The 12,617-nt window shown below is 32.1% G+C and overlaps 2 protein-coding genes across 2 annotated transcripts; both read left to right on the top strand.

The window, feature by feature from the left end:
* The first annotated feature begins 1,127 nt into the window (after nt 1–1,127).
* LOC145035112 (cytochrome P450 CYP72A219-like) lies at nt 1,128–3,478 on the top strand. The gene is made up of 5 exons (XM_078983700.1): nt 1,128–1,555; nt 1,640–1,866; nt 1,956–2,197; nt 2,278–2,662; nt 2,977–3,478. Exons 1-5 carry the CDS (start codon nt 1,273–1,275, stop codon nt 3,400–3,402), a joined length of 1,563 nt encoding a protein of 520 aa, XP_078839826.1. The 5' UTR covers nt 1,128–1,272; the 3' UTR covers nt 3,403–3,478.
* Nucleotides 3,479–9,399: 5,921 nt separating this feature from the next.
* LOC145035111 (cytochrome P450 CYP72A219-like) lies at nt 9,400–11,870 on the top strand. The gene is made up of 5 exons (XM_078983699.1): nt 9,400–9,831; nt 9,928–10,154; nt 10,243–10,484; nt 10,576–10,960; nt 11,270–11,870. Exons 1-5 carry the CDS (start codon nt 9,549–9,551, stop codon nt 11,693–11,695), a joined length of 1,563 nt encoding a protein of 520 aa, XP_078839825.1. The 5' UTR covers nt 9,400–9,548; the 3' UTR covers nt 11,696–11,870.
* Nucleotides 11,871–12,617: the final 747 nt, after the last annotated feature.

Here is a 12,617-nt window from a genome sequence, read left to right as displayed (position 1 = left end):
ATTTTCTAACAATTTTTTGGCATGGTTTTAACGAAAGAAAGAAGTTGATGTTTAGAGTTTAAAACTCAAGCTTTAATTATGGATAACGAGCTTTCTTACCGACAATCACGTGAAGGCTCATAATGACTAAAAAACAACCATATATTTTAAGACTTTGTCTATATAAATCAACGTCTTTCGTGTTTTTTTTATTTGTTGTATCGCATATGTGAAATACTAAAAGTTAATTTTAGCCGATAATAATTAAAATAATATAATTCAATGTATGTTTCTACTTTCTAGAAGCCTTTCTAGTTTCTATGTTAGGTTAGATTCTTGGGTACCCACGTGTCCATATGCTACGCCATTTTATTCGTTTCACCACGCAAGCAGTCGGCCCTTGAAAATTATATTTATGTTCTATTATCAGTATTTTATTATTTCTATATGTTAGATTTTTTTATAAATAGTATAATAAAAGTATGGTCCCTGGACTTCATGTTTAGTCGATGAAAGATTCGTTTTACGGTTGGTTCATTAAAAAAAAAATTATAATTTCATCTCATTTGGGTACTTATGTTATTGATATGATTGCAAAAGTGTAAACGTATGATGATGTAACATTATTTATTTATTTATAATAAGGAGAGAGAATTGAAAAACAATGGCAACGTATTATATATAATTTTTAGAGTAAATTATACGAATGGTCCTTATGGTTTAGGGTAATTTACGTGTTTGGTCCATAACTTATTTTTTTTAACTAAGAAGGTTTCTACTGTTTGTTTTTATTACGCTCTTGGTCCCTGTCTTACCTAAAAAACTTATTTTGCCCTTGATTTTTAAATTTATTTAAATAAATACACCACCAACTTTATCTCCTTCACTTCATCTTACCTACCCCATCATTTTTTCCTATTTAAATAATAATATTTTTAGGTAAGATAGGGATCAAACGCTTAATAAAAACGAACAATAGGGACTAATGACATAACAAAAACAAACAGTAGGGATTTTCCGAATTAAAAAAATAAGTTAGAAATCAAATACGTAAATTACCCTAAACCACAGGGACCATTGGTGTAATTTACTCACAACTCAAACACTACACGGACTTTGATTGATAATTTTTCGTCGACAAATACAGTCCTTCCAGTCATATCACAACACTCAAAAGTCAAAATCATCCCCAATTTCTCTTTAACTTACCTGTTATACAACTTGAATCTATAAACAGAGTGTGCATCTATCTTCATAGTTAGGGAAAAGAAAACCACCCTACATCCTCTAGTGATGGAGCTAAATTTTAGTATGATCAACACAGTGCTATGTGTTGTTGGACTGATAGTGATGATATACGGATGGAGATTTTTCAACTGGATCTGGTTGAAGCCGAAGAAGATGGACAAGTTCCTTAGAAAACAAGGTCTGAACGGAAATCCCTACAAATTTCTATACGGAGACATAAAAGAGATGGTGCAGATGACCGCTGTTGCCAAATCGAAACCCATAAATCTCAACGACAACATCGTCCCACGTGTCATGCCATTTCTGTACTACTCCGCGAAGACATATGGTAAGAAAGTTATTGGATATTATGATCAAAGTATTCTTGATTGTTGAATGAAAGAGTGAAAATTTATACTTGTATGATATATAGGTGAAGGAAAGAATTTCTTTACATGGATGGGTCCACGACCTTTGGTCCACGTCACAGAACCTGCACTAATACGAGAGATTTTAGCCAATTATTCTCAGTTTCAAAAGCAAAGAGGAGGAAATCCATTAACAAAGATGCTAGCAAGAGGGCTGGCAGATGTTGAGACTGATCAATGGGCAAAACATAGAAAAATAATCAATCCTGCTTTCCATGTCGAAAAGCTCAAGGTTCATTCATGTTTCTTTCTAAGTTACCAAAAATACCAACAAACCCTATGTTGGAAATCACTGATTCCATTAATGTTTCATATTTGTAGCATATGTTACCTGCTTTTTACGTTAGCTGTAGTGAGATGATCAACAAATGGGAAGAATTAACAAAAGAAAGATCGAGTGAAGTTGATGTTTACCCTCATCTCCAAACATTTACTAGTGATGTAATTTCACGTACAGCATTTGGTAGCAGCTATCAGGAAGGAAGAAAAATATTTGAACTTCAAAAAGAACAAGCAGTGTTAGTCATTAAGGCTGCACAGTCGATGTATATTCCAGGATCTCGGTGAGCATGCTTTCCATTTATAATACGTTTGAGTTTTTGTCAAATACTGTTTGATTCTACGATTAATTATCATTTCTTAGATTTTTGCCTACAAAGAGCAATACAAGGATGAAAAAGATTGACAGAGAAATAAAGGGATCGATAAAGAAAATTATTAATAAACGAGTAACAGCAATGAAAGCTGGGGAAAGTAGTAGCGATGATTTATTGGGCATATTATTGGATTCGAACTACAAAGAGATCAAACAACAAGGGGATAAAAATTTTGGGCTGAGTATTGATGACGTCATCGAAGAGTGCAAACTCTTTTATTTTGCAGGGCAAGAAACTACTGCAAACTTGCTTGTTTGGACAATGATTTTGTTAGGCCAACATACAGATTGGCAAGATCGAGCTAGAGATGAAGTTTTAAAGGTGTTCGGAGAAAGAAAACCTGATATTGACGGATTAAGTCACTTAAAAGTTGTAAGTAATTTCTCTAGTGCCTGGATTTTATAAAACTGTATATCAACTAATTAAAATCATAATGTATTAAGTACTACTCCATTTTTTATACCATGGGGTAAAAAAATGTGTAGGCCAATCACAATATATCTTTATAGAGCAAGAATCAAGAAGGTAATGCCCATTTGTGAACTCAGACCTCACTTATGAGTTCTTGAGGTTTAATCAAAACCAATTCACAATAAATGAAGATAAACATGATCATATTTTTTATTATTGCTGTTGACAAGATTCATATATTTTTTTTAATTGTATTATAATAATTTTTTTTGCAGATTAATATGATATTGCACGAGGTACTTAGGTTATACCCGGCGGGTATAGTATTGGGGCGGATGATTCACGAAGACACTACATTAGGAAACATAACCTTACCTGCTGGTTCGCTCCTCTACTTGCACATGATGCTTTTACATCATGATAGTGATATATGGGGTGATGATGTGCACGAGTTCAAGCCTGAGAGATTTGCAGAAGGTGTGTCAAAGGCAACAAAGGGACAAGCTTCATACTTCCCTTTTGGAGGGGGTCCACGTATATGTATCGGCCAAAACTTTGCTATGTTGGAAGCAAAATTGGCACTTGTTATGATTCTAAGAGGTTTTTCGTTTGAGCTTTCCCCATCATATGTGCATGCTCCACATACTATCATCACTTTGCAACCTCAGTTTGGTGCTCAATTGACTTTGCACAAACTTTAGTGGTTATTGTAGAAAAAACGAGATACATAGCCACTCTTGGTTTATATCAATTCTAATAAACAAATGTTTTTTTTTTTTTTTTTTTTTTTTTTTTTTTTTTTTTTTTTACCACTTGTTATACTTTCATTCAGTTTGTCAAATGTTATTTTTAGGTATTTTGAATTATTTTTTTTTCTACCTGTTATTTTATAAGTTTTATTTATCTTAATAAATTAAACATAATATTTTAGAGTAAATTACACGAAAGGTCCCTATGGTTTAGGGTAATTTGCACGTTTGGTCCCTAATTTATTTTTTTTTAACTCGGAAGGTCCCTACAGTTTGTTTTTGTTACACATTTTGTCTCTGTCTTACCTAAAAAGATTATTTTGCTATTGATTTTTTAATTTATTTAAATAAACACACCCCCAACTCCATTCCCTTCACCTTACCTTACCTATCCTACCATTTTCTCTATTTAAATAATAGTATTTCTAGGTAAGATAGATACAAAGTGCGTAACAAAAACAAATAGTAGGGACCAAACGCGTAACAAAAACAAACAGTAAGGACTTTCCGAGTTAAAAAAATTAGTTAGGAACCAAACGCGTAAATTACCCCAAACCATAGGGACTGTTCATGTAATTTACTCAATATTTTAATGTAATAATTGCAATAAATGGATACCAATTTCAGTAATGAACCTTAAATTTTAATTTCAAAATTTACAAAATTAAAGTTTATTAGTTTCTTTTGTTTATTTATTTAAATTATTTGTTTAAATTTAAAAGATAAAAACATTTTCATTATAATGATTCATTATTTTTCTTGTTATCTTATAAATTCAAAGTTTTCAAATATTTAGACTTTTATATTTAACTTTTTTTTAAAAAACATTAATCAATGTAATATACGAGTCTTACAACTAGTGTCTAATATATTTAATGCACAATAGATGCATTATTCATGGGAGCATCGAGACACAGGTGAATTGGTTATCAAAAATTTCTATAAATGTCATCTAGATTTTGTCCGTGGAAAATATCGATGCATTCAATAATATATAGCACGATCAAAATCATAAAAATAAAGAGTTGAGGGTAGAAACATCGTATTATGACATGAAATTACTGATAAATCTTGTTTATAGGTTCATAATATCGATAATAAACTTAAATATAAATTACACTTAAAGCATAATAAGTGTAGCTTAACTTAAAGAGTTTCTAGTGAAAAAAGAGAACTCTTAGGTAGAATCTCGACCCAAAATCTACTTTTCGTCGAGCTCCTAAATACCTCAGAGCCTTGCTCAAGTGGTCAGAAGCTCGGAAAAAGTCGGACTCAAAGGGAGGATAATGTTTGAGAAAGAGAGAAGGATTGAAAGATCTGAAAAATAATGAAATTTTGCCATCTATATATAGGATATTATAAGGTACGCTCCACACACTATCCATAGGCATGTCACGTCTTCGGCTGATGCATTTGGATTGGGTTGGTGCCACATGTCATATTGGGCCAACTCGCCTTGTCTCGCTGCCTCTGTCCTTGCCACATGTCGATATTCCATGTCACCACAAGTCGTAACCTCATGGTGCCATGCCATCATGTCAGTGGAAGGGTCCCACTTTCTTTTTGCCACATGGAGCACTCCCATGCCGCCATGTCACCCCCAACAATTATTTTTCGTGAATCTTCGAATAGTTATAACTTTCACATATAAGCTCCATTTCCAGTGCTCTTTATATTCACACATTCGTATTGACGGGTACTACATTCCTTTAGGTCTCAACATCTAATTGCCACTCCGTTTTAAATTCATATTTGGATTGGTTTAGGCTGTTAGAATTCTTGCGAAATTCAAAACTTGTTCATACGAACTCTGTTCTCGGCATTCTTAATATCAATGAGTTCGTATTTAGGATATCTTTAACTCTTGTTTACATTGCATTGGCTAAAATGCAATTGATCTCGAATTCACTTTTTATTACACACATGGTTGTGTCGGGCCGAGAGAAAAATCATAACTTTCTTATATTAAATCATATGTCGGTGTTTTTTATACACATGAAATCTTCATCACGACTACTACAACTTATGAAAATGTATAAGACTTTTAGTCTGTAAGAATATGTATGAATTTGTATTTAAGTTCGAATGTATAAGAATATATTAAAATGTTTGTTATTTGAACATTTTATTCATGAATTTTGTTTTTCTTCAGTAATATTCTGTTACAATAAAATTCTGAAAGAGTATCATTATAACAAAAAAAATATTCTGATAGAATAAAATCGATAAAATTTGAAATTGAATTAATTAAAAAATTCAGATTTTTTTAAATTAGGAAAATAATCATCCCTAAAAATTCGAAAATTTCCTTTTATAAATGTAGTTAATTGTCCAAAATACCCTTTTGATAAAAATTGTGTGATTATATGATACATGCTACCCTATTGTAATATCATAGACCCTCAGATCATGATTGTTAATTCTATTCATCCGATGGTCCAGACCTGTGCATTCTAGCATACAATAGTTACTGGAAACAATATAACCTAACCCGATATATATATATATATATATATATATATATATATATATATATATATATATATATATATATATGGGTTGGTTTAATCTACAAAATTCGTTAGTTTAATCAATATCCGAAATTCCAAAACTAAGGGGTTGTTTATTAAAAAACATTTTGGGCTCTGGCAAGAACAACACACACAACACTTGACATTTCACAATTGTTTGTCTTCTAAAAGACTTCCGACTTATAAAACTGATGCACGTGTGTTGCGCTGTGCATCACTGAACCTATCCCTTCTAACCATTTATCATCTTACTTTAAGTTATATTATTCAATATATAATTTTTTTCAAATACTATGAAGGATATGATAAACAATTCAAATATAATTTAAAAACCCTTTGGTTAGTTTCATATAAATACTTTTTTGTGTTACATTATTTATAACCAAATATTATTAAATTATAGATTTAATCACTAAAATTACCAAGTCTATCGAAGCTAACAAAAGAACTAACCACCACCCTGAAAATTTTAATAAAATGAACATATTGCTCGCTAAATTAATAATTGACAAAACTGCAAAAATGGTCCTTGTAGTATGCATTTTTTTTGAGGTTTAGTCTAAACCTCAAGTTTTTCGGCTTCATGGTCCTTTAGAGGTAGTTTGTTTGTGGTTTTGTCCCTCAGTAAACTGAAATGAATGTAATGCTCTTATGATATATAATATATATATATATATATATATATATATATATATATATATATATATATATTGCATTTAATTTAAATGAAAAAGAAAACAAGTAGTTAATTTGGGCCCACAACTCTCCCTTCTCTCCCCCCCTCTCCCTCTCGTACCTACCCGGAGGAACATGTTTGAATATGCATAAATTTTTTTGGGGAACATGATGAACACATTTAACGTACATGATGAACACGGTGAACACAAATTAATTTCTTCTGACAATCGATTGAAAAATCATGTTTTCCAGACACAAAAAATCATCTCTGTAAACACATAAACACAACACACGAAGATCTTTGTTGTCGTGAACAAGTTTCTGGAAACATGCAATATATGGGTCCATAGATGAACACGGTAAACACCAACCTATAAATCGATTTCTGGTTTTTGTTAGGGTCGAAAAAGGTTGATTTCGAGAGCTTCTCCACGGATGAAAGAGGTGAGCACTCACACACACGCGCACACACACACCGAGATCAACACACACCTATAAAAATCTTTTTTGAGAGATTAGGGCTTGAATGTTTTCCAGAAATCATTTTAGATATGAGGGCTTTAGCGTTTTTCAAAAACGATTTCAAAGATGAGAGAGGTATTGAGCTTATTTCATTCTCTCAAAAATCAAATCCCCAAAATGATTCCCATGTTTCAGGTTGGATTTTCACCACGGATTCGTGTTGTGAAATTACCTGAAGCCATTGAAATCCTTTTGTAGAAGACGATGAACAATACTCAATTTTGATTTCTAGATTTTTGGATTTTAAGGGGAAGATGAAGTTCATCAAAGCCAATGATCACCACCGGAGCAAGGAAAGAACGAGTAAGACCACAAATTCACACTAGGCTTTAGATGCAGTGGAGCATGACAACAAAAAAATTTGGATAAAGTATTTAGACCAATATGGGGCTACAATCAGGTGGTTTAGGTTGGAGGTTAGATGCAGTGGAGCATGACAAAAAAAAAATTGGATGAAGTATTTAGACCAATTTGGGGCTACAATCAGGTGGTTTAGGTTGGAGAGAGAGAGAGAGAGAGAGAGAGAGAGAGAGAGAGAGAGAGAGAGAGAGAGAGGACCCCTATTATTTTTTAATTATTGAAATAAATAAATAAATAAATAATATATTTTTAAAAAATGAAAGAAGAATGGAAAATAAAAACCTTAAGGGTATTACAGTTATTTCAATATTTGATAGAAACATGGACAAAAAAACCATGAAGCTAACCTTTTGAAAAAATGCATACCATACTGATCAATTTTGCATTTTTGTTTAATAATTTTATTTATTGTTAGTTTGCAATTATTATTTTTACTTATTTTGTATAAACGTTTTCAAGAATTATATCATCAGGATGATCTTTATATTCGAGTTGCATATAATTAAAACGAAATAAAATTTTGATTTAAAATATAGTTTATTTCGGTAGTGTCCTTAATAAACAAACAAACTTGTAGGCATTTGATATTGCTGTAGGGAGTTATAAATATGGTTCGCTGACAATATACGTTTTAGTTTAAAAAAACAAATAAGAAAAGAAAATACAGATGTGTAAACCAATGTTTTAAAAACCGGTTTTTTAATTGAACCGGTATGATGACCGGTTCCCGGTTCAACCGGTTCGACCGATGGGTCAACCGGTTTCAATATTTTTCATGTTTTTTCCTATTTTTTCTTACACATACATACATATATAAATCATGAATTTGATGTTTACAAGTTCAAACATTAAAAACATACATACAAATAAGTTATAGATGAATCTAAATACATTAAAATAACACATAACCATAAGTTTTAGTGTTTCATATCAATCCATATTTATCAAAAAAAAAAAATAAAGTATAATAACGTAACAAAATATAGTTTTAGATGAATACAAACACATCAAAAATTTTACCATATGTTTTTATTTAGAGAAAACTAAATAGATTTGAAAAAAAAAATTACCAGAGTTTTTTATGTAAATGATTTTTTTTCATGTGTTTTTTATTTGGTTTAACTGGTTCAACCAGTTTATTTTGACTGGTTCAACCAGGTTTTTCTAAAAATCGGAAGGTTCAATTCGGTTCAAAAATCAATATAAAACCGGTAATAATTAAACCGCTCCTTTCACCGATTCGATCAGTCGGTTGAAACTGGTTTTTAAAACATTGGTGTAAACTAGTTGTGGACCGCAAGGAAAAGACTTGTGCAGCAAGTTGGACGTCAATCTCAAACCAACAGGTAGGGACGAATTTCCATTTTTAGTTTACACTTAAAAATAAAATACAACATTGGTACCTCGACTTGCATTAACTTACATATCTGGCTTAAAAGACTTGTTTTCTGTACTTTCTCTCCGAAATTAACGCTTGCATTTCATTTGAGTCTTTATGTCCCATAAAATACATGAAAGTGGCAGCACTACTTGAAAATCACGAAGATGATGAAATATACAAATTAATAATGAGTTTTAATTTGATGAGAAATTTTATTTTATTAATTTATAATTTTAATCAAAAACATATATCTTTGTTATGTCATTCCGGAGTTTATTATCAAATTGTCTTATTCATAAGTTAACAATCCATGTTAGTGAATTTGCTCAAACAACAAATGAATGATGTTATTCACTTTTTCGTGTAGACGACACTATTGAAAAACAATAACACATGCATCATAACTATAATAACTCGAACACAAGCGACTTGATTGAAACATTATCCATCAATAAATACAGTCCCTTCATTCATCATCAACAAGACTCGTAAGTCAAAATACAAAATCAATTACAATTTCTCTTTGACTCACATTCTATCACTTGGTATCATAACTTAAACCTATAAACAGAGTGTGTATCTATCTTCATGTTAGGGAAAAGAAAAGCGCCCTACCACTTCTAGAAATGGAGCTAAGTTTTAGTATGATCAACACAGTGGTATGTGTTGTTGGAGTGATAGTGATGATATACGGATGGAGAGTTTTCAACTGGGTCTGGTTGAAACCGAAGAAGATGGACAAGTTCCTTAGAAAACAAGGTTTGAACGGAACTCCCTACAAATTTCTATACGGAGACATAAAAGATATGGTGCAGATGACCATTGATGCCAAATCGAAACCCATAAATCTCAACGATGATATCGTCCCACGTGTCATGCCATTTCTCTACAACTCCGCGAAGACTTATGGTAAGAAAGCTGTTGGATATTATGTTCAATGTATTCTTGATTCTTATTTCTTATTGAATGAAAGAGTGATGATTTATACTTGTATGATATATATAGGTGAAGGAAAGAATTTCTTTACATGGATGGGTCCACGACCTTTGGTCCACGTCACAGAACCGGCACTAATACGAGAGATTTTGGCCAATTATTCTCAGTTTCTAAAGAAAAGAGGAGGAAATCCATTAAGAAATATTCTAGCAAGAGGGCTAGCAAATGTTGAGGCTGATCAATGGGCAAAACATAGAAAGATAATCAATCCTGCTTTCCATGTCGAAAAGCTCAAGGTTCATTCATGTTTCTTTCTAAGTTACCAAAAATACCAACAAACCCTATGTTGTAAATCACTGATTCCATTAATGTTCATATTTGTAGCATATGTTACCTGCTTTTTACGTAAGCTGTAGTGAGATGATCAACAAATGGGAAGAATTAACAAAAGAAAGATCGAGTGAAGTTGATGTTTACCCTCATTTCCAAACATTTACGAGTGATGTAATATCACGTACAGCATTTGGTAGCAGCTATCAGGAAGGAAGAAAAATATTTGAACTTCAAAAAGAACAAGCAGTGTTAGTTATTAAGGCTACACAATCAGTGTATATTCCAGGATCAAGGTGAGCATGCTTTCCATTTATAAAACCTTTGAGATTTTGTTCAGAAATACTGTTTGCTTCTACAATTAAATGATTAATTATCATTTTGTAGATTTTTGCCTACAAAGAGCAATAGAAGGATGAAAGAGATTGACCGAGAAATAAAGGGATCCATAAAGAAAATTATTAATAAACGAGTAACAGCAATGAAAGCTGGGGAAAGTAGTAGCGATGATTTATTAGGCATATTATTGGATTCGAACTACAAAGAGATCAAACAACAAGGGGATAAAATTTTTGGGCTGAGTATTGATGAAGTCATCGAAGAGTGCAAACTCTTTTATTTTGCAGGGCAAGAAACTACTGCAAACTTGCTTATTTGGACAATGATTTTGTTAGGCCAACATACAAATTGGCAAGATCGTGCTAGAGATGAAGTTTTAAAGGTGTTTGGAGAAAGAAAACCACATTTTGATGGATTAAGTCACCTAAAAGTTGTAAGTAATTTCTCTTGTGCTTGGCTTGGATTTATCAAACTGTGTATTAACTAAATAGAATCATAATGTATTAATTACTAGTATTTATTTTACCATGGCGTTAAAAAAAATGTGTAGGCCAATCACACTATCTTATAGAACAAGATTCAAGAAGGTGATGCCCATTTTTGAACTAAGAGACCTCACTTATGGGTTCTTGAGGTTTTATAGAAGCCATTCACAACGAATGAAGAAAAACATGATCACATTTTTTATTCTTGTTGTTGAGAAGAATCATATTTTTGGTGTATACTAATTATTTTTTTTCAGATCAATATGATTTTGTACGAGGTACTTAGGTTATACCCAGCGGGTATAGTATTGGAGCGGATGATTCATGAAGAAACTACATTAGGAAACATAACCTTACCAACCGGTTCACTCCTCTACTTGCACATGATGCTTTTACATCATGATAGTGATACATGGGGTGATGATGTGCACGAGTTCAAGCCTGAGAGATTTGCAGAAGGTGTGGCAAAGGCAACACAGGGACAAACATCATACTTCCCTTTTGGAGGGGGTCCACGTATATGCATCGCACAAAACTTTGCTATGTTGGAAGCAAAATTGGCACTTGTTATGATTCTAAGAGGTTTCGTGTTCGAGCTTTCCCCATCATATGTGCATGCTCCACATACTATCATCACTTTGCAACCTCAGTTTGGTGCTCAACTGACTTTGCACAAACTTTAGTAGTTATTGTAGAAAAATAGGAGATACATACATACTGTTGGTTTATATGTCTACTATATTGAATGCACAAATGATGCATTATTCATAGGAGCGTATAGATGCAGGTGAATAACTTATTAATAATTTCTATGATTGTTGTCTTTATTTTGTCCGAGGAAAATATTGATGCATACAATAACATATAGTACGATCAAAATCATAAAAATAAAGAGTTTGAGGGTAGAGACATGGTATCATGATTTCAAAATGGCTCAAACCACTTATTCTATATTGTCGAGCATTATTAACTATGAAACAATATCTATTCGAACACTTTCTATATTAGCAACTATATACAGAATTGATAAATGTCAACTTAAGTGATGTATTTCCCCTATACACAACAAGGAAATCAAGTTTTTGTTCATGGATTACACATAATTGTGTATTTACTCATATAATATCATATAAGGTTGTAAATCGTGCGAGGCGTGACATGACTGCAAGGTCAAGCCTCAGGTCATGACGAGCCACACAATTTTATCTATGAGCATCACAACATGTTTACAATCTATCATTCCAAAATCCAGCCATCTTATGCTGATGTAGAACTATATCTTCACTTTCATACTTTGCTTCCAAACCCAAAAAATGATTGTCTTCCAAAATCCTTCATGTTGAAATGAGTGCATAGATTCTATTTTGGCTAACTAATTATTTCATTAATGTCATTGTGATGATCAAATGATCTACACAGACTAGAATAATTGCAAGCTATTTGGGTTATGATGATTGTAACAAAAAAAATTCTAGACAAAAACAATTCAAGCAAAACAAACATCATAAATAGAACATGGATCTATGTTTACTAAACTTTATGCAACTTAATTAACCCAAAAGAAGAAAAAAAAAATTTACATTTTGTGACGTCAAGAAAAATACC

This window comes from Lactuca saligna, chromosome 3 (genome assembly GCF_052625555.1).
Source record: "Lactuca saligna cultivar CGN05327 chromosome 3, ASM5262555v1, whole genome shotgun sequence".
In the NCBI taxonomy this organism is placed as follows: Eukaryota; Viridiplantae; Streptophyta; class Magnoliopsida; order Asterales; family Asteraceae; genus Lactuca; species Lactuca saligna.
Note: the sequence above shows the minus strand (reverse complement) of the source record. Positions and strands in the feature narration are given on the sequence as shown.